The sequence below is a fragment of the Tenrec ecaudatus genome, chromosome 10 (genome assembly GCF_050624435.1).
Source record: "Tenrec ecaudatus isolate mTenEca1 chromosome 10, mTenEca1.hap1, whole genome shotgun sequence".
Classification (NCBI taxonomy): domain Eukaryota; kingdom Metazoa; phylum Chordata; class Mammalia; order Afrosoricida; family Tenrecidae; genus Tenrec; species Tenrec ecaudatus.
This window is the reverse complement of record NC_134539.1, coordinates 124,432,777-124,454,659: the sequence shown is the minus strand read 5'-3', so window position 1 is coordinate 124,454,659 and position 21,883 is coordinate 124,432,777. Positions and strand designations below refer to the sequence as shown.

At 47.9% G+C, this 21,883-nt stretch overlaps 1 protein-coding gene across 2 annotated transcripts; it reads right to left on the bottom strand.

Annotated features, from left to right (window-relative positions):
- Window positions 1-802: 802 nt before the first annotated feature.
- VEZF1 (vascular endothelial zinc finger 1) lies at window positions 803-17,468 on the bottom strand. 2 transcript variants are annotated; one of them, XM_075561546.1, is made up of 6 exons: window positions 17,261-17,468; window positions 11,260-11,954; window positions 10,450-10,513; window positions 9,200-9,401; window positions 7,306-7,428; window positions 803-4,199 (listed from the first exon to the last, which is right to left on the bottom strand). In XM_075561546.1, exons 1-6 carry the CDS (start codon window positions 17,291-17,293, stop codon window positions 3,772-3,774), a joined length of 1,545 nt encoding a protein of 514 aa, XP_075417661.1. In that variant the 5' UTR covers window positions 17,294-17,468; the 3' UTR covers window positions 803-3,771. The 2 variants fall into 2 exon arrangements, with proteins under 2 accessions (XP_075417661.1, XP_075417662.1); XM_075561547.1 differs by having other exon boundaries at window positions 9,200-9,383; window positions 17,261-17,463.
- Between the last annotated feature and the right edge of the window lie 4,415 nt (window positions 17,469-21,883).

The window sequence follows — 21,883 nt, the reverse complement described above, 5'->3', positions numbered from 1 at the left end:
GGGCACTGCCCGCCAGACAGAACTGCTGGGCTAGACACGGAAGGGCACCTCTTCCACTCCCCGTGGTCTCATATTCTCCAGGGGCCGTGCCAGAGGCATAGCTCAAGGAGAGGACAGAGTGTCTTCCTCCAACGCCTCCTGTTAGCCTGCTGGTCCTCGCTCCGGCTTCACAGATGTGTTGAGGGAAAGATGGTCTTCAGGAAACAGGGCTGACACAACCAACGCAGGCGGATCCCACTGTGGGAAATCTCTATCAGTCGTGATTGTACAGAAACACCACAGAGCACTCTTCCTGTGTGGCTGGCAGTGAAATACATCAGAAAGGATTCACTACAAGTATTAGTACTGGTCTCAAATTCTCACCTTAGGCACTTCTCAAAGGGATCTGGAGGGTGCGGAGACAGGTGGGATGTTATGATAACCAGAGCCGATGGCCATTTCTGACGTTGTGTTGCGAGTCGTTGGTAATACGGTTGCCAGTATGAAAGCCCATTCCGTAACAGGACGGCATTTGTAAAGCACCGTCCAGAGCGTGAGAAGAAATGCTCGTCACCCATCGTCCTCTCTCGGGTAAGGCAGGGCCAGTCTGTGGCTACTGGCCCAGGGCCTGGCTTCCCAGCTTTGAATGAGCTAGCTGGCCAAGGACTGCCCTTCCCGTAGTCTGGTGCCTTTCCACCCTGCCTCCATCCCAGCCTCCGCCACCACCCCCACCTTCCCGAGCTGTGTGCACCCGGAGAAGCAGCCTTCGAACGTCTCTTTCTAGTGGACTGTGAAGCTTCTGAGGGAGGTATAAAGCAATCCATACAGTTGTGACCGGTTAACTTTAATTTGTCAAAATAAATCTGCAGTATTTTGCATGTTAGTAATACAGTGCTGGTATTGACAGGTAAAATCATCATCTGCTTACATAGAAACCTTCACTTAGGAGCACACCGCAGGGGGAATGGGTACACAATAAAAGGCAAATGCAGGCCGAGCAGCGAGCCCTAGAGCAGGACAGGCTGGATGTCAGATTTGAGGATTATCTAATACAACCGTTTAGCTGCCAATCTGATAAAGGGGAAGCTCAACCAGGCGATAATCGAAGGGGGAAAGCATGCTCTGCCTTGTCGTAGACCAGTGGCCGACGTGCTTTCCACACCTGGCTGAATCAGTTCATCAGCATCAAGACTCAAGTCCGGTGCTTAAGACACAGGAGAATCTCACCACACCACCTACCTGCACCCCTCTTTCGGTGGCCTGCCCTCACCCTCATACTGTCATCAACTCCCCCCTCCCAAAAGAAGACACGACGTGGCTTTGTTATTGCAGACAAGCTTCTTAAGTGGATAAAGAATGTATATAAAATAGCATTTTAACTGAAGTCATACAATGAAGTCTCACTCCTGTTTATTATACAATGAACTGATAAAACAATCATTTCTAGTAAATATCTTCTTCTTCTTTATTTGAAAAGAACTAATACTTTCAGGGTTCTCAAGACCACACTCTAGTCTGGGGGTAGGTCCCACACCTGCCCCGACTGAGGACTGCTCCTGGGGCCCCTGTGGAGGAAGCCTGGGAAGTCAGAATGGTGCATGGTCCAGATCGCCAGCCCAGCCAGGGCGGGATGTAAGGTCCTGGCAGGCAGAGCCAGAACCAAGCCCCGGGGCTACGTGCCAGGAAGTGTGGGCTTCCTCCAGAGGTGGCCACTGCCCATCCAAACCCAGGCCTCAGCAGGGCCATATCTGGGCCTTCCCTATACAAGTCCTTCCAGTAGTCCACACATAATGCTCTACCTATTAAACAAACCATCTCTGCACTGTGGATAAGAACAGCTGTAACAAAGTCATAGCTACATATTTTTTCTCTACATTTTGTTTATTGAGACAAACTAATTAAAAGGCACAAACATAGGGCATGTTTACATGGACATTGTAACAAACATATACATGGAAAGTATAGGAATGTGTTGCCTTCCTGCTACACAGAAAGTTCCTAAGCTTTTTATATGTACAAAAGTTGTACAATTTAATGTCCTAAAGTACAAAAGATCATTTATAAAATTATTTTACACTAAGTACTATTTATTTTTTTTACTATGGTAGTTCAACCCCCTGGAACTGTTTTGTATGATGACACACAGATACCTGTCCCTGATGGAGGAAGTCTGCCTCATTTGATGCTTGAACCGACACAGGGGGGGGGGGTAAACGGAAGCCATCCAGTTTGATAGTCAGTCCTGCAACATCCTGCAAGATGAACAACTAATTTCCATTTCTCTCAACTGCAAGATTAATGAAAAGGTAAAACAAAGTGAAACCCCAAGCATATCGCAACTTAAAAAAAAAACAAATCACAGCATCTTGGTTTTACTTTTTTTTTTTTTTTTCTAAACACATGTTTTAAAAACATGGATGTGTGGCATGATGATATGAGCGTATCTGTCGCCCTAGCTTTGGGTTTCTACTCTAGGTACAGAGACAAACACCTGCTAAGAAACCAGCAGCACGTGTCCCAGTGTGCACAGCGTTGCTGGCTTCCACAGGGAGCGCAGGCAGCCGTCTCCCTGAAACACTGTGAAGCTGATACGAGTGTTTTCTCAAAGGAAAAAAACCTAAACCAAAAACACATGATGTCCGTATTTACAGAGTTGAACAGATCTGCACAATACTTGATTAAGAAACGGAAGGAAATTTAAAAAATAGAGACACACTCTGCGTGTTCTGAAGGGGCGTACTACCTAGTTAGTGGTTAGGATAAAAACTGTATACAATTTAATATAAGACATAGACTCTAGTGAGCAACTAACACATCTGTCCCTGTCGTAACATCAACAGGCTCTGACTGGGAGCGAGAGGGGCATGTCGCATCCCAGCGCCTCCCCGCGTCTTCCAGCTTAAAGCTGCGTGACCTGTTCCGAAGCACTCCCTGGCTCCTGAGCAGGAGTCCCACTGGCCTCCATCTGGAGGAGGAGCCTGCCTGTCCGCACTTGACCGTTCTGTCATGGGCGGTCTTTTCTGACCAAAACACAATTTGTATATTTTGGTTAGGTTCTTCTTCTTCTTCTTTTTTTGATTTTTAAAATTATTATAAAAAAAAAGTCAACTACAATGCTATATTCCATCAGGATTAATATGCTGAGCAATATTTACATCTCCAAATATCAGGTCACAATCCCTATTATATGTTGACGTTAGAATGATAAATTATCATATGCTTTGCATATCAGAGCTGGTATCACCTTTCCCATAGGGAATGCTGCCTGAAATTAACATATTCCCAAAGGTAAAATGCATATTCTCTGAAATGCATTTTATTATGACAATGCATGTATTTACTCATAAAAACAATAAACACAAGCTATTCTACACTAGCTTTTAATGTGTGAATTTAGAACTTCAGGTCAAGAGTCCTGCTAGTGTTTAGAATGAAATGGTTTCTTGGGATTAGAAACAGCGATACTGTTTTTGTTTTACTCTGAAATGGATTTTACTTTTCATGATTGGTTTTAATGTTGGCATTTCGTCTTGCCAGCTACTATATCTCATTTAAGCAATGCTGTGAGCTAAAGGGGATTTTTGATTAAACTAAAGTGGTCCGATGACAAGTTAAATACACACTCTACTTTGAACAATTCCAGCCAAATTGGAGAAAAATGCTACGATACTCTTATTAACTAATACGGTAAAAATCTCTCAATTTCATGGTTTACATTTTGTTGTAATCAACTAAAAATAAGTTGCTGGTAAATATTTACTTTAAACTCATATTTTGATTTTATAATACTGTTTACCAAGGCGGCGATGTGGGCAAAGCTTGGGGCAAGAAAGGCATGCTCTCTACTGGCCTCATGGCTATATTGAGAGGGGCGGCTAAAGTCATAGGCGTGGGCAAGTTCATGGGAGACGTGATCGTGACGGGGTGGGCGATGTTCACCGGGGCAGTGACCGGGGTGGGGAGGTTGACTGGGGTCGTGAGTGTCAGCGGAGAGGTCATAGATAGTGGACTGGTGATAGTTACAGGGTGTCCTATGTTCATTGGACTGGTGATATTAACTGCACTTGAAACGTTTCCTGGACTCCTCATGCTCATTGCAGCTGCTACTGTGACTGGGTTTGACATAGTCCCGGGTGACACGGAGGACGTGATGTTGAACGGAGCGGAGAGAGTCACAGGAGTTGTAGCAGCCGTGGAGGTCTGGCACAGGCTAGCAGCTTCTAAAGGAGAAAGACAAGGAAGGGCCTTTAGAGTCCCCCCCACACAGCGAGCCACGCTCACAAAGCGTCTCGGAATCAAGTTCTTCCAATGTAAAAGGACAGCATCTAGTCAATTAAATTACAGTTTTCAACCAAGCGGTCGCCAGGGAGGGAGAAGCCTTCTGAGCAGAAGTCTAGGGGCAGGAAGCCCAGGGTGCGGGTCTCCTTTCTGATGCTCCACCTCCTGCAAGAACCCGGGCGACTTGTTTAGTCTCGCACTTTTGGTTTCAAGTTCAAATTTACTTACCGACCTCATGGTGATGCTGGAAGGATCAGTTAACCTCTTCAAGGGCCTGGCAAAGGAGGGGGGTGGGGGCGGAAACACCGAGTATGGCTAAATGCGTCGTGAACACTCTCCTAGGGAGAGCCAACCACCAGCATGAGAAAGGTTTGTTGATAGAATCGAGCCGGTGGTTATCCAATGACATACACTCAGAGAAACCTCCTAAGACCACTCTAACTGCCTGAGAGAGGTGAGCAGACCCACTGGCGTGTGCTCCAGTGCCTTCCGAGGTGAACCTACATTCTGTTAAGGGGTTAAAAAAATCCATAATTAGGATTGAGAAGCAAGGTATTTTAATATTACTGGTTTATTTCAGTCTTAGAAAACTGTTCTAATTCAACAGTCCTGTTGTTTCTTGGTTCTATTTCTTAATGATGTTAAACCAAACCCACTGCTATTGAGCCGATGCTGACTCACTGTGACCCGTGAGTCTGTCTCCAAGCCTGTCACTGTCTACAGGAGGACAGAGCCCCGTGTCTCTCCCTGGGAGCGGCTGCTGGTTCATAACCACCACCCGACGAGGGCTCCTTTGTGAGTCCTCATAGCGGCATGCGCCCCTGCCCACTGCCAGTCCCTATGCCCCACACCAGGGAGGACTAGCCAGACGAGGAGAGCCTGCAGTGAGCTGGGGCCCCTGGGCCTTACTATCTAGCAAAATCTGGGCACTTCTTAAAGAAAACTACCCTCAAAGGTGACAACTCTCGGACATAAAGTTCAACACCATCTGCTGCTCTCTGACACCCACCTTCCCCCGGAAATAAAGCAGTATGGAAACCGGGGGTGGGGGTGGGGGAGCTGTGATGTAGCTGTCAAGTGGAGAAACGCACTTGAGGCGAAGGTGGGGGTCCGCACACTTCCACATGGTGGTGGGGGTGGAAAACACCCCCTCAGCCATTAGACAGTAACTAAGCAGCACCTCCCGGTCAACGTGAGGTGAGCTTGGCACCCTTCCCATCAGGGATCCCCAAACCCAGCTGGCGATCCAGATCATCCACTCGGGAGTTTTCCCGAACAACGAATTGCCTGGAGATGCAATAGTGAAATGCAGACGGGACCTAAAAAGATCTATGTTTGACAAGCTCCCCAGAAGATGATTCAGAATGAGAACTTACCGTATAGACTCGTGTAGAAGCTGAGTTTTCCAGCATGTTTTAAATGCAGTGTTTATGGTAAAATTAGGTGCCTGGGCTGATGTTTGGTTCGGCTTCTACTCGAGTATGTACAGTAATATGATCTTCCTCCAGGATTACTGAGAGGCCCAATAATTAAGGGGTACTGCTGACTCAAGGTTAGGTTTTCAAGTCAGGAATCCTCCCTACCAAGGTGAGACAGGGACTAAAATAAACGCAGCGGTTACCATCAGCGGTCCTTTCCAGACAGGTTCATGGCGTGAGGGGAACACAATAGCATTTGTCCCACAGAGGCCTGAAGATGAGCCAACAATTCAGTTTTATTGTACAAGCAAACTGAAATACAATACCGGATAGAAACGCGTGGAAAGAAAGGAGAAACGCCTCACTTCTGAGGTGCTGGGAGCACTGCGCTAAGGGGCTCCGCTGCCCGTCTTTCCTCTCCCCTGGTGCAGCCTGCCATTGCCCAGCACCCCCCCCCCCCAATCTTCTCTTCCATCTTACACATTGTTTTCTTTTTCATTACTATGACCTAGTTAAAGACTTGTATTATTCCTCTAAATCAGACAATCTCTCAAACATACTCCTAACTCTCTACAAGCAAGCCTCTCAATACAGCCAGAAAGCCCATCTGACCTGCCTCTTTCTTCCCCTCCAATGACAGTAGAAGGGCCAGATGGGGTCTGAGGAGAAACAAAGGAATTACAGAGCAGCCCAGATGCAGGCTCGCTTTCTGAACAACAGCCTGACATGGCTTCTGGGGTGGGGGCGATATTTAGGAGTTTGCCCGACAGCGGAAGATACAGTGACAAAGTGACCACCAGAAGCCAGAGCTGGGACGCTCACTCCCTGCCTTCGAGCTGATTCACATTATGGTGACCCTATAGGACAGGACAGAACTGCCCCTGCGGGTTCCTGAGGCCCTGACTCTGCCCCATCTTCATCTCAAGGAGCCGCAGGTGGTTTCAAACTTCTGACCTTACAGTGAGCGGCCCAACAAGTGACCCAGTTGACAAGTTATGCTGAACTGACTCTTCAACGGGTCATGAGACAGACACGAGAACGGAGCTATCAGTCTCGTCCTCTCCAACCCCTGCAGTGGCAGCCCTGCCAGCAGGCGCACGCCTGTCAGCGCTAAAGCTGGCCCTGGTGATGGAGAAGACTGCGGGCAAAGCCAATGAAAAGACGCCGGCCCTGGAGTCTTAAAGTAAATAAAACAAAAAAGCAGCCCCCAAATGCAGTGCATACGGGGTAGTGCGAGAGCAAGAATCCCGCACAGCAGCTAGAGAGTGACTGTGTGTACTCGCCAGGACGCTACTTCTTGCACCTGCAAAAGTGGGGGCACTTTACAAGGACAAGGGAGCCCGTAACCCGGGGATGTCAACAAAGTGAACAAAACCGGACCCAATTTGTCTCCACACTTGTAACAAAAAGTAAATCCAAAGAAAGGACATGGAAGTCCCAAGAACTTTTATTTTCTAGTAATAAAAACTTATCTGGAAGCTTTGTTGCCAGTAAGGCAGCCTCGGCAGACGCTTGTGCGCGTGCAGGGTTTCGTGCGTTCCCTAAGCTCTCGCTTCGCTCTGCGAATGGGCTGGTACCCCAAGTGGAAGCACGGCGCCAGCTCTCCCTTCACCGTGGAGACCAGGCTTACCTTTCTTCCTGGCTTTGACAGCTTCTTCCCACAGCCTCAGAGTCTCCACCTGCTTCCCTGGCCAACTGGTCACGTGTTGCTGCGGCTGCTGCTTCTGGCTGCCGGTCTCCTCACTCATGCATGCTGCTCCAAAGACAAACCAGAAAGACGACATTTACCTGGAAAAAGTGTGGCTGGTCCGCCCCCCCCCATATTTCAGAACTTATATACCCTGACTCCTCATGCCACTGAGATCTTTCTCACTGGACTTGCTAGCTCTCTCTACAGGGCGACTCTGTTTTGCTGCTTATGTTTACACTGGTCACGACAAGTGAGTTAATAAAATATCTAGAGAGCTAGGAAAAAAACAATATGAAAGAGGAAAAAAACTGCTATATTAAAAAAAAGTGTTTTTTTAAATGGAAATTGGGGGATATTATCATGGACTAATCAATATGTTCACAAAAAAATATCCAGCACACTTGCACACTCGCCTGCAGCGGCGCACCCTACAAGTCACTCTTTGATACTTTAAAGCAGGGGACCTCAAACTACGGCCCAGGACCACATGTGGCCCCGGCCAAGGACATTTATCCGGCCCGCCGCGTGTTTTTGCCCCATTTGTTTTTGCACTTCAAAATAAGATATGTGCAGTGTGCATAGGAATTTGTTCAGTTTTTTTTAAAAAAAAACTGTAGTCCAGCCCTCCAACAGGTCTAAGGGACAGTGAACTGGCCCCCTGTTTAAAAAGTTTGAGGACCCCTGCTTTAAAGTGCCCATGTCAGATCATCAATCCAATGTACTCACAAAAAAGCAAAATGGGAGAGATTAAAGCACATGAAGCTTTCTTTTTCATTCACTCTGGCCACCTATGTTTTGAAATTTTTATGTTCATGCTGCATAAAGTACATGTACAACACAGATTTTGAAAAAACGCTTTCTTTTAATGAAGAGGAGATCATTAAAAATAAAAGTAACTTGGACAAATGGAAGTATTCTATTTCTGGGGGAACTGATTATAATGGTCGACGTGTACCACCCCCACCCCACTCCAACCCCAGGGTGATGGACAACAGAAACGTGGGTGAAGGGAAACAGCGGACAGTGAAAGATATGAAAATAATAATTTATCAAGGGTTCATGAGGGTGGGAGAAGGAGGGAGGAAAAAATGAGGAGCTGATACCAAGGGCTCAAGTAGAAAGAAAATGTTTTGAAAAAGATGATGGCAACAGATGTACAAATGGTGCTTGACACAATGGATATATGCATTGTTATAAGAGCTGTAAGAGTCCCCCATAAAATGATTTATTAAAAAGAAAGCATCCCATTTCCTCCACAAATTCTGGAACACTCTATTTCAAGTTCAAATGGAGATGAAACCCATGTCTCTACAGTTTTAGGTTTGAAAAGCAAGCTTACTAATAGCATGTTCACCTTTAAGATTATTATTAAGGATGCACTATTAAAACCACCAGGAATTAGTAGACACTGACTTTTAAGGACCTTCCTAACTTTAAATAAAACAAACTATCCTGGTAGGAAACACAACTTCTTTGGTTCTTCTTCTCTTTCCACCCTGACACACTAGAGCTCCGTAAGCAGACCCGCCGGCCAGACACACTGGTGGACCAGCCCCGGGACCGTCTGCTTCTCTAACAACGGGGTGCTGCCAGCAGTCAAGCACAGCCCAGTTTATCGGCTCTGTCTGTGCAGAGCGGGGCATGAGGAGCACATTTCTGGCACAAGCACACGCTTCCCAGTGCTGTGTGTCTGCATACCTGAGTAACAGGAGGACACGTGTAAGGTGAACACACACACATTTCTGAGAGCACAGTGATAATACCTTGGAAACATCACAAAGCACCTAGATTTCATAGATTTGAAATGCAAAACAAACTATTAAGGGTCACCTACTTTTATTGATGCCTTGTTTACATGTATTACAGTTGATACTTTGGCTCTGCCCATGTGTCTTTAAGTGGCTGGTGATGTATGCTGCACTCAGAAGTTTCCCACAGATATTACACGATACCTTGCCTTCGTGGCGCACCATGTGGGTCCGCAGTCTGTCTTTGGTGGCAAAGGCAGCAGTGCATGTCTGCATGAGGGAGGAAAACTTTTTTTAAATATAGACTATCCTGTTCTACTCATTTTAAGATATGTTATATTCTACGCATTACCCTACCCACATCAGCAAGCAGCCTGAGCTACCGGAATTTTAATTGCTGGTGCTACATAGAATCATAATTTTCAAAATGCCTGGAGACTTTTAGGCACTTCCATCTCAGAAAGGAAAGGAAAACATCAGCAGAGACGGGATTTCAGAGTCAGATCTGCTTCCAGTCCAACTCCACGATGTAGTAGGCAGGGTCCCCTAACCTTGACAGGCTAGTCAGCCTCTCCGCGTGTTTCTTTGCCTGTGACACGGGGCAGTAGCACCCACCTCTCGGGATCACTGCTGGAGAAAGCCTGGCCCAAAGCAAGCACTCAGCTCAATGAACATGAGCTGCCTCCCTTCCGTTGGGTTTTTCTCAGAATTCAAAGCATTTACCTAATGAGATCACTCATTAACAACCTTAAATGAAAGGTGTATGAAAAGAGTTCCTGAAACCAACTAGAATTACTGACGCCTAAAATAGTCATTTGAGTTAGCAAAATCTACACCTGTCATTGGCACAACTTATATCAAAGGTAATCATAAACATAAATAGATTTTCAAGCTAAAAAATGCTCCAGGTTTGGTAATAGACAAAAACTCATTTACGCGATAACATTTGGGAAAAATTAATATGTTCTCCTATTGTAATTTAACACAACCTCAATCATCAACCCAGGAATTAATTTAAAGCACCTTGTTCTTTTATTAATTTCAAATACATAACATGACCTTTGCAAGACTATTAATTCCCCCCCCACTTCATAACAAAAGATTCTGTTGCTCAAGGGAAGCGTAGCTTAGCAAAAACAATACATTCAACTTAAATGATCTTGCTTATAGAGAGAAGCTGTCATTTAGAGTTCATAAAACTAAAATTCCAATAGACCACATTTAGTCAACTCAGTGCGTTTAGGATTACTCAGGAACTGTAAGATTTGATTGGCTCGGACCTTCTGGATAATGTGCATTAAGTGCTACACTAAGGATAAGTCATTTTAACTCTTACTTGGCATTTGAAGGGTCTTTCTGTTGAATGGACATGTTTTACGTGACAGCTTAAGTGGTCAGGCCTGTGAAAGAAAGAGTTTCAACAGAAGATGTAATGGAACACACACAGAGAAATGCTACTTCCTGTGATGCCTACATGACTGGCAGATTCAGGGATATTTTAAAGCAAGCTAGCAAAAATCACTGACTCCCCAACCCCCAGTACAAGCCTCCTTACCTCTCTTACAATAAACAGTGAAATTTAAAAACGTGTTGGTCCTTTACCCGTTCATTTCCTTGTAGTCAACATCTTTGTAAGTACAAAATACCCAGAGCTTCAGTCCTAACGTTCGCCGGAAATTGCTCCCACTATCATTAACTTTAAAAACTTAATGCATAATTCCTGAAATGGTAGCTCTTTCCCAAAAGGAAAAGTATTCTATGAGAGCTGTCTCAAGTGCATCCAAGGGCAGCTCAACTTTCAGGAAGCAAGTCGCTCCGATGTGCACAGACGGCGAGCCTCAACTGCACTGGCAGCACGTGGTTTGGCAGTGGTAAGTGCCCGTGGGCCACGTGAAGGCCCGAGCTCACCACGACACCTCTTCCATCACGTGGTAAGTTAGATCACGGTGTCACCACTTGTCAGCCATACAAGACTGAAATCAGACCTGGGGGTCTAATGCTTCTTTATCCACCGCCAGTCTCCTCTAGTAACACAGGCCTGCCCCTCCCTATCTAGTCTCGCATACACCTGCAAGCTCACACCTTGGAAACAAGGATGCGGATGCACTGTTATGGAAGGAAGCAAACCCAGAGTGAAATGCAGTACCTCGAGAAGCCTTTCCCACAAACACTGCACGTATAGGGCTTGGTGATGCCTCCTTCGTGAGACCTCACGTGGTAAGTCATCCGGTCCTTCCTCTTGAAGCGCTGATTACAAACAGGGCACTCAAAGGGCTTTTCGTCCGAGTGGGAGAGCTTGTGCCGGTTGAGGTGGTACACATCTCGGAAGGCCTTCCCACACATCTCACACGCGTGGTTCTTCTTGACGGGCTTACTGGGTTTCTTGACAGCCTGGGTCACAGGCATGGCTGTGGCGCTGGCACTGCTGCTGGGGTTAGTGCCCGAGGAAGATGTAGTGACTGTGGACAAGATGCCCGCAATGGTTGAGACCAGTGAAGTTCGGCTGCTGTCCCCAGCGATGGTGGAGATAAGGGGAACCACGGTGGTGGGCGTTTTCTTTGACCGGGACACCAACTTGATCCCTGTGTGGCAGGACTCGTGGCGCCTCAGGTGATAGCTGTCCCTGAAGGCTTTGCTGCAGTAAGTGCACACAAATGAAGTTTTGGGCTTTTCTTTTTTAATCCCAATGGCATCCTTTAAAGTCTCAGGCGCAGCCTGAGGTTTCTGAGTTATTGGAATTGGAAGCAATGGTTTCTGATCAGGGGGCTCCACAGCAGAGCTCAGGAGGGGAAGCAAGCTGTTCTGTGCTGCCTGCTGTTGGTGGTGGGAGGCTTCATGGGCCTAAAACCAAACAGTCACACTTGAGAAACTCAGCCTCTCACAATGACCTTCAAAATTCAACATGCTCCCGGGGCCTGAGCCCGTGTCTGCAGCAGCGATCTAACGGCCACCCAGTGCAAGCAGCAGTGTAAACCATCGGGCAGACAACACAAGACTTGTCCGCCTAAGTTGCTGACGATCCTGCTTTCAAACAGGCCACAAAACCACACCACCCTGGTTCCGATGGGACATCCCAGCTGATGGAATCAGTGAGCACGATGGGGCCATCAGTGCTGATACCAAGTTTAAATAACTTGTCCAAAAAAAGTAATGTTCCACACACCCCGGTCTGTATTTAGGAGTACCTTACTGCAGCAGCGCACACGCACACACATGCACACAGTGACATCATCAGCTACCTGGGAAAGAAAAGGTACCAGGTGGCTCCCTTTGCATCCGAGGGCATAGTGACTGAGCCAGGAGGCTGCTCTAAGTGGTGAAAAGACACCTCACACTCTGAACACAAACGCCAGCTAAGCTCCACTCAGCTCGAGCCAAAGCCTGGGGGGAACGGAGAGCTGCCATGCATTGACTGGGAAGGCACATGTAGCCTTGAACAACACACCTGCCAGTGCTTTTCAGCTTAGCTCATCTTACACTGGACGTCTGCATCCTTTAGCAGAACTAGCTGGCCAAGCCCTGAAGATAGACTAAGTAAGAAAAGAAGCAACAGCCCGCCAAATATTTTAAATTGCTTTATGTTCATCTTCTTTCCGCAGCGGTGGATTTTCTTAAAGTGTTAGGCATTTGCTGTGTCCACTCCCAGACTGGGTGCTGGACACTGTCTGGAAATTTCATTTAGCTGTCCTGAAACTAAGCTGGGGTTCTTGGTATTAGGGAGTAGTTAAGACTGCTTGGATTTGATTCCTTCAAAATTCTCCATACTGATAAACATCTAGGAAATGATGGGAACATTCCTGAAACACAGGTCATCCTTGGGTTATCAGGGAGATCCATTCCTAAGTGTCTTTAAGTTGCATTTGCAGGTAAACTGGAACAGGTGCATACACAGTTCTTATCTAGCTTTACTTTAGTGCAAGACAGAGCCCTGGCGGCGCTGCAGGGTGGGCGCTGGGCTACTAACCAGAGATCCATGGTTCCAACCTACCAGCCATTCCATGGGAGAGGGACGACTGACTGTCTGCTCTGGTAGCTTCACAGTATCAGGAATCCTACATAGGGTTACTAGGAGTCGGAAAGGAACCCTGATGGGCTACACTGCAGCTGTTAGCTGCAAGGTTAGCAGTTGGCACCCACAAGCAGCTCCACAGGACAAAGACGAGGGTGCCCACTCCTGCAGAGTTAACATTTCAGAAGCCTGTGGTTTTGTCTGTAGGGTAGCACTAGGCGGGTTTGGTTGGTTGGTACGTACAACACAGCACTCTTGGTGGCACAGTGGGTTAAGCACTGCACAGTGGGCTGCAGGCTGAAGCTACCCAGCCAGCCTGCTTCGACACGGTTCTACAGCCCCAGAAGCCCTATGAGGCACTTCTCTCTGTCTGTAGGGTCACTGTGAGTAGGGAATGACTCTACCGCAGTGGGGGTTTGGTTTTATTGGGAAAAGAGGCTCGAATCCTTTTTAAGGAATTAAAAGCTGCAGGTGCAGCAAATGAAGGTGACGGTGACAAAGAATTTGTGGCAAATAGGGATTACTTCAATCGTACTAAAGCGAGTGTGAACTTATTTAACCTTAAAGGGCAAGTACAGCTTGTCTGTAAGTTGCACGCTCCCCTCCAAGGACTCACTGCAGCTCTTCCGAATGGCTGTTCTTCACCAACATGATTCCCGTAACTCCTGAAAGCAAGCCCAAGCATTTGGGTTGCATTTGGCAACCCTAAAAGGAGCATGCACTCGGGGTAAGGGTTCCAGATATCCGGTGCACACACGTTCCCTGCCTCATCCTTCTCGCTCTATAATCACAACTCCTACAGCACACACACACACACACACGCGCACACACACACTTCCTCCCGATGGGCAAGGGCACTCACCAGACATCGCTGATGAACAAGAACGTCTAGCATCACACGCCGACGGGGCTAACTCAACGACAGCCCAACCACGAAATCCAGAACTCATGTCTCCCACAAGTGGTTAGGGGGGAGGAGTGGGGCATTCCGCGCTATCAGTTTTAGTTTTATACATTTTTAGTCTCATCGTCCTTTTGAGTCCTGGAAACATCCGATTTACAATCCCCTTTAATTTATGGAGTTCTGTAACTGTTGGGGTCTACTTGGGTGACATTAGTAGAAATTTTATAGAATTTTAACTCTAATTGTACCCCCTTTCCAACCTAGGTAGGTGTAAGATACCCAACTTTCTATACTGTATACGAATGGTTAATGGCTGAAGAGAGCACAAGACAGACAATTTCAAAGGCTAACAGATAATAGCGAATGCAAACCTTCTGGACAAAGTTCGGATTACAGTGGTCAGAGGTATTCTTCAATTCTAAATAACCCTTAGTGCAACGGAGGACTAAAAGCACTCACTGCGATTTTACCAATTCCGATGTCTGTGGCAACAAAGTATTTGTACAGCACTGCTGCCACTCACGCTCACAGGAGGGTCATGCCAGGACCCTGCCCACCGGGTGAAATGCTGTGAATGCGGAGCCCACTAAGGAATCATGCCCTGAGGATCCCCAGGCTCCCTCACTTCTACATGAAGCCTCAATGGGGGGTGGGGGGGTGGGGGCGGAGTGACTGGGTCTTCCAAAGGTGCTCTCTGGAGAGAGGGTAAACTAACCACCATGGCCTGCCCTCAGTAAAGTGTTTTATTTTTAAAATATAACTCCTGGGTAGACTTTTATTTGATTAGCATAATCAAATCAGGGTTTTAATTATCTCCCATCTCTTTTAACTGCAAGGCGTTTTAGACTTGCCCAAGCTTTCCGTTTTCTGTGCTGCCAAAAAGCAAAACAGATACGTTATTTCATCACCCAGGGCGGTAGAATGTGGCACCATGAACTCTCCAGTGCCAGAGGGGAAAAGATTTGGTACAGAAACAAATTAGCATTGGTGAGTCATATCTGGAATGTCTTGTTAGGAGAACTATCCATCAAACATTTTAACAGTAATGGCTTTCACTTTCCACCAGGTTATCTGGAAAGCAAGCAGGTGCTAAATTGTTTTAAAACATCAATTCAATACGATGCTTCAGGAAACAAAGAGAGAACGTAACTTTCCATTTTCCCAGTGAAACTAAGTATAAAGTTGGAACTGATTAAGTCTAGTCATACATTTCAACAGAAAAGCCCCAAAGTCACTTTATCCATTCAACTGTCTTTGGCTCTAAATTTTAAAAATTTCAACAATTTTTACTAGGCACAGTGTCATGCCAGGATCAAATATTAGTTTGCACACGTTTTTATCTGGTTGAAAAAAGAGAGATTTTGAGAGTTGGGGAAAATGACCCAATATAAAAGTCTAATTTAAAAATTGATCAATATAAGCTTGACATTTGCTTTACCCGGGGAAAGAATTAAAAAACAAAACAAGAAAACTTCCAACAGCTTTCCAAAGATTAGTTATGGGTTTTTCTTTAACTAAAGAACTATTGTTCGCATTTCCCATTCCGATCTCCATGAACTACATAGACATAAGTTTGAACACCGTTAAACTATTCATCTCGAGAAAATCACTTCAGAGATGCATTAATTCCATCCTTTAAATGACTATTTTAAAGTTATTTTGTTTTTAAAGAGGGCAGTTGTTACCTTCTCACCAAGTTAGATGAGAGCTGGCTAGTGGACATTTTTTCTAAAAGCCTTTTCGGTTGGTTTTGCCCTGTTATCAAGTTGACGGCAGGGTAATAAAGCATCACATCAGCCGGAGGTAAGGAAAAGTTCTTGAGTTCCAAATTTTTGACTAGTTTTACTTTTAAAAAGCCTGACGATTCCTCAACTACACGACAGTCACATAAGCCGCGCTTGAAAACAACAAAACCTGTCTACACAATAGGTAATGTCGGGTCTCTAAATCCCTATATTAATTCCACTGGGATGGATCCAGTAGCTGGGAAAATCTTTTTTTTTTAATTGTGCATCCGTTTCCCGGGTGGTGCTAAATGGCCTTGGGTGCCCGGGTTTGGGGTTTCACGAAGTTATTCAAAGAAGCAACGAACCCAGCGAGGCGGGAAGACCGCACTGAAAGTGAAGCGCTTCCTAACCCCGCCGGGTTCGGAAGTTTCCCGAAAGCTCATCACTACTGCCCACTAGGCGCCTTCGTTTGCAAATAGAAACCAAGCTGGGGAAAGTAAGTTACAGCCCACAGCCCAGGTCTTCCGACGGGGGGAGGGGGGCCCCCCCAACCCAAACAGGCGGGCAAGAGGGCTGCCACCGTGTCGGCCTCGTAAACGCCACCACCCCAGCGGGTGACTCATGGGGGGCTGCGCACGGAGACTTTGTTCGCTCCCCACTTTCGGTCTTCCGAGCCGGCAGGGAGCACACCTTCGGGGTGGGGCAGGCGAGCAAGCGCTGGCTGCCGGAGCGGCCGGGCTCCCGGAGTCTCGGGGTCCCCCACCCCCCGCCCCCGGGCCTGGCTGGGGGATTCCCCGGCTGCATGAGCACTGGACACAGGGGACAGCCCGGTGGCAGCTGCCAAGCCTCGGCTGAGGTTTTGGAAGGAGAAATGGAAATCCAGGGAAAAAGTTTCGGAGACAGGATGCACACTCACAACACACCCCGCTGGGTCAACACCGGGTGGGGGGCGGCGGGGAGCCCAGGGAGACCCGCTACTCGCGGGGGTGGGGGTCAGAAAGTCAACAACAACAACAAAGGGGGAGGAGGAGAAAGGAGGGAGAGCGAAAGGCGCACGGATGGAGCAGGGGGCGGCAGGCGCACCGGCGCGGGGCCTGGGGACCCCCCACCCGCGGGGCGCGCGGGGCAGGGCAGGGCGCGCCGGGGCGAGCGGCCCGCGCTCTGCACGGCGCGGCGCCCTCCTTTCTCCGGGCCGCGGTGGTGACAGCGACGACCTCCTCCCTTCCGCTCCAGCGCGGGCGGGCGGGCAGGGTGTGTGTGTGTGTGTGCGTGCGTGGGGGTGCCGGGGGCCCGGGGCTCCCCCGCGGCCTGCTCTCCCCGCACCCCGTGCGGCCGCCTCCCTGCACCCCAGCAGCCCCGCTCGGCTGCAGCGGGCGGAAAAACAAAGGGGGATTAAGGCCGGGCCGGGGCGCGGAGCCGCGAGGGAGGGGAGGAGCAGCGCCCTCCCGCACGCCAGCCCGGGGCCCGGCCCCCGCGCCCCCCCGCGCCCCCCGGGGGGGCCCAGTACCTGGAACAGGAACGCGGTCCAGTTGGCCTCCATGGCGGCGGCGGCCGACCCCCTCCTCCCCACTCCCCCCGCACGGGGCGCCTCCTCAGCCCGAGGAGGCGACAACAAAGCGGCGGCGGCGGCGGCGGCGGCAGCGGCAGCGGCGGCTCCTCAACATGGCAGCGCCGAGCGCGGCCACTTCCGGTAACCTCCGGGACGCACCACCGCGGCGGCGAGCGCGGGCGGGGGGGGAGCCCCGGCCCGGCCGCCGCCGCCCCCAGCCGCGCGGACCCCTGCGGGGCGTCCCCGCCGCCGGCTCGCCTCCTGGGCGCGCAGCCCGCGCTCGCGGGCGGTGGGGTCAGGGCGCCGGCGGGGGGGCCGGGGTGGGGCCGGGGGCGGGGACGGGCCGCGGCGTCCCCCCCCGCGGGGGTGTGTGGTGCTGCGGTCCGCGGCGCCGGCAGCTGGAGCAGGGGGAGCTCGGGAGAGAAGATGGAGGACGCCAGGGTCTGGCGCGGGCCGCCCGGCACGGCCGCCCGCTTCGCGAGGCTCGGGCAGCGCCGTCCCCGGGCCGCCCGGCACAGCCCGGCCCGTCTCCACCCGCGGGGCTGCCCTCCACAGCCCCCTCTCGGGCGCCTCGCCCGCAGCTGGCGAAACGCTCCCGCCGGGCGGCCTGGCCCCGCAAGCACCGAGTCCCGCTGGGTGCAGCCTCAGAACAAACTCGTGTCAAGGGAAACACTTCCCACGCCCAGAGATGTCGTTACTGGGTTATTCGTGGGTGAAGGGCTGGCTTCCCCATCCTGCCCTCGCTCCATAGCCCATGTGAAGTTCTACCAGAGCACGCTCCTCCACCCCCGTGCAAAAAAAGAAAAGAAAAAACACACAGTGAGAACAAATCAAAGTACAAATTATTTTGGTCTTTTAGTACAGCCTTCTTCGCCGGGAAAACCAGTCAAACTCTTGGTTGGGAAGAGTCCGGAGATGTCCCAGAGGTGATCCTAGTCTGTCTGCAGTTCCAAGTCTTCTATGTAGGCGTCAGTGCTCCTGGAACTTTGTAGATGAGCCCGTATGACGATGTCCTGAACATTTTCCATCCTTTTCCCCACATAAGGTAGCTACAGGGATGATCGGAGACAAGCTATTATTTTAAACCAGTGTCTCTGGTCCAAAATATCTCCCAAGATGGGAAATGAGGCAGGTTGTATCAGTGATATTTTTATAAACCTATTTAAGGCAAAAGTTCTTGAATGGCCACATTTTCAAGACTTCAACATCTTTCATAACCACCTTTTATCTCATCCCCTCCAATCAAGGGACACAATCTCTAGCTTCCCCATGCACACGCCATAAAAATGGTTGCAGAATTATATTGGCAATAGAAATTCATAAGGTGTACCAAGTTGGAAGTCTGCGTTTTCATTCCATCCACCACACATGTACCGCACCCCCTTCTTCCTTCAGTCACCAGAAATGATGGGCTGGAAAACGCTGGTCTGGTTCCCTTAGAGGCGTTTCCCCCTTGGATATTGCCAAGAGGCCACAGGGATGAATGAGAAGTTCTGCAGGTAGATTAGTAGCAGAAGCACACGGAACCTTCAGCCTAAAATAGGAGGGGGACATAAAATGATGTTTCTTATACATTTCTCAGCTAAACTGGTAGCATAGTCCCTCCATCACTTATGACTACCTATCCTAGAAGTCTGTTTTGAAAAAAAAAAATCGAATGGTTCAGAAAACCTGAGTTTATACAAGCATGTATTTATGAAGAGGACATGAAGATGTCACCAGACACCCAAACTCCCTGCCACTAAGTGGATTCCAACTCATAGTGGCTCTACAGGGTAGAGTAAGGCTGCTTTCTAGTGTTCCTGAGGCTGCAGATCTTTAGTGAACATAAAGCTGGTGGTTTTGAACTGCTGACCTTGTGGTTAGCAGCCCAAAGTGTAAAAAAAACCACCCAGCCAACAGGGTTCCTGAAGTTGTGAATGAACCTAAGCAATTCAATGGGTAAGCTAAAACCTTTTTGTTCTAGTTTTACCTTGGGCATTGAGTTTTCTTTCTTTCTTGTTCAAATGTATTCACCCAAGGGGCTTTGTAGATCATTCCCAGTCTTCTTTTTCCTCTCTATTCTGCCATCCTTAGCTACTTTCCTTTCAAAATGGTGAAACTGAAGCTTCAAGAACCTAAGGCCATTAGTCTAATGACAGTACTGCTACTCTCCTGAGCTTCTAATCCTGAGTCTTGAAACCCTTCTCCAGCACTCTTTCCTTTTTCTAATCGTTTTATTAGGGGCTCCTACAACTCTTATCACAATCCATACATCCATCAATTGTGTAAAGCACATTTGTACATTCATTGCCCTCATCATTCTCAAAACATTTGCTCTCCACTTAAGCCCCTGCCATCAGCTCCTCATTTTCTCCCTCTCCATCCCTGATGAACCCTTGATCATTTGTAAATTATTATTTTGTCAAATATTAGTTACAATGTCTCCCTTCACCCACTTTTCTGTTGTCTGTCCCCCAGGGAGGAGGTCACATGTAGAGCCTTGTAATGGGTTCCCCCCTTTCCAACCCACCCTCCTCCCTCCACCCTCCCGGTATAGCCACTCTCACCACTGGTCCTGAAGGGATCATCCACCCTGGATTCCCTGTTTCCAGTTCCTATCTGTACCAGTGTACATCCTCTGGTCTAGCCAGACTTGCAAGGTGGGATTGGCATCATGATAGTTGGGGCGGGGGGGGGGGGGGATTAGGAGAGAAAAGTTATGTTTCATCGTTGCTACATCATTGCTACCCTGACTGGCTCGTCTCCTCCCCGTCCAGCAATCTTTTCACAGCACCTCTGGGAAGGGTATTCCCTATTAACAGGATGTAGAGGTCAAATAAAAACAGGCCAATTCTTATACAAAAGCTCAAAATCAGAAGTATCACTTTTCTTTAAAGAACATGGCTACTTTTATCTTTATCCAGGAGACAAAACCATAATTCCTGATTGCTCCCCAAACTCCTTAAAAAAAACAAAACAAAAACCCACGCAATTTAAATTCAGCTGGAATCTTAAACATCAGGATATTTTCCAGAGGAAAAATAGCCCCAAATTTGGAATAAATACTCACGATAGTCAAATCCAACTTTTTATGAGGAATATAGCAAGATCAGGTAGAAGGGACTATTCTATCCTTAGGGCAAACCACAAACAAAATGAGCCCTTGAAGCCAGCTTTCAGAGACCATACTGGGGGGTCCAGTCCAGACTACGTAAGTGTACAGGCAGTAGACTCATCTGGTTATTGCAACAACTCCTAGTGAGGGAACCAGATAGCTGAACTAAAAGCAGGGTGCCCCTATTTTCACGTAAATAAAATCTAGATCACCTGCTGCTTCAGTATCTTGTTCAGGTTCCTCCTGCCATAGACTCTTCACCTACATTCACTCTCTTTTCCCCTCACAGGTTATACGACCTGTTTAGCCCTTCAGGGTCTATTTCCTTATCTGGAAAATGAAGACAAAACACCTATTTCATAGAGGTGCTTTGTGGATTAAACGAGAAAGTGTATGTTAGATGCATAGACTGTTCTCTGGAATGTAATATCAAAATGACAGGTTATTCCTTCCCTGCTCTCCTCGCCCTTTCAGACAGCTCTAGAGTAAATAAATGTCTGAAGGGCTAAAGATGCAAGACAAGGAGACATGCCCATTAAGATCTGATTTTCTAAAGACAACTTAGCAAACACTGGAAAGCAACAGGATATTGCCTTACTAGTCTGGAGAGGATTTTCAAAGTCCTAGGCATAGAGCATATCTTTGCTGTAGTCTATTATTGCTCAACATACCCTATACAAATCAAGCCCAAAACTTCAGCAAAGAATATCGAATTAGAAGCTTCAATTGGCAAGTCAGCAGACCAATTCTTCAGGCAAAAATTTCAGAAGTGACAGTAAATCTACCCATAAGAACTAAGACCGAAAAATTTAGAAATACCAGACAGCATTGCCCAAAGAGAATGGTGACCATCCAATGAGTCATCAATGTAATTGGAGCAGAAAAAGAAGCACTCTTTACCAGACCAAAGTGAACAACAAAAAGCCTTTCTGGTGAGGAAAGCAGAAGCATTCTCCCTTCCACACCACTCTAGCCCTGGAGCTCAATAACCAACCACACTAAGGGTTCCAGCCACTTGCCTGAAGCCCATGGGGTCAGAAGTTAGGTTTGTGTTTAAATCCTACCACCTAAACTGTCATCACTAGCTATTTCTGTTTTAACTCTTAAAGTAAGAAGGGGGACACAAGGAAGAATTTATTTCCCTAAATATATGTTTCCTGGCTCGAACAGTGAGAAACCAAAAGTATTGACAACAAATTTTCCCAGTAGGCATTGAGTTTAGCTAGTGGTTGAGGAAGGGTCCTTAAAAACTCTCTTAATCTCATTATTTCTAAGAGCCACACACCCAAGACTCCAAAAATGAGTGGGAAACACATTACCTTTAACCCTTCCTGAAAGAAGCTGTGAAAAAAAATCAAGCTACAGAATTTGAGTAGAAATACTAATTTCTGTTTTCCAGTTCCTGAATAGCTAAGCAAGAGGACATCCATCTAATAAACAAAATCATAATGGCCACAAGGAGGAAAGATGCTTAAGACAGGTAA

What these genes read in the sequence shown, in the direction of transcription:
- VEZF1 (XM_075561546.1), bottom strand. Translation starts at nt 17,293, where the DNA reads ATGGAGGCCAACTGGACCGCGTTCCTGTTCCAG. An exon ending in GGACCGCGTTCCTGTTCCAG is followed by an intron (nt 11,955 to 17,260) that starts GTACTGGGCCCC and finishes GTTTGGTTTTAG; the next exon opens with GCCCATGAAGCCTCCCACCA. An exon ending in TGTGGGAAAGGCTTCTCGAG is followed by an intron (nt 10,514 to 11,259) that starts GTACTGCATTTC and finishes TTTCTTTCACAG; the next exon opens with GCCTGACCACTTAAGCTGTC.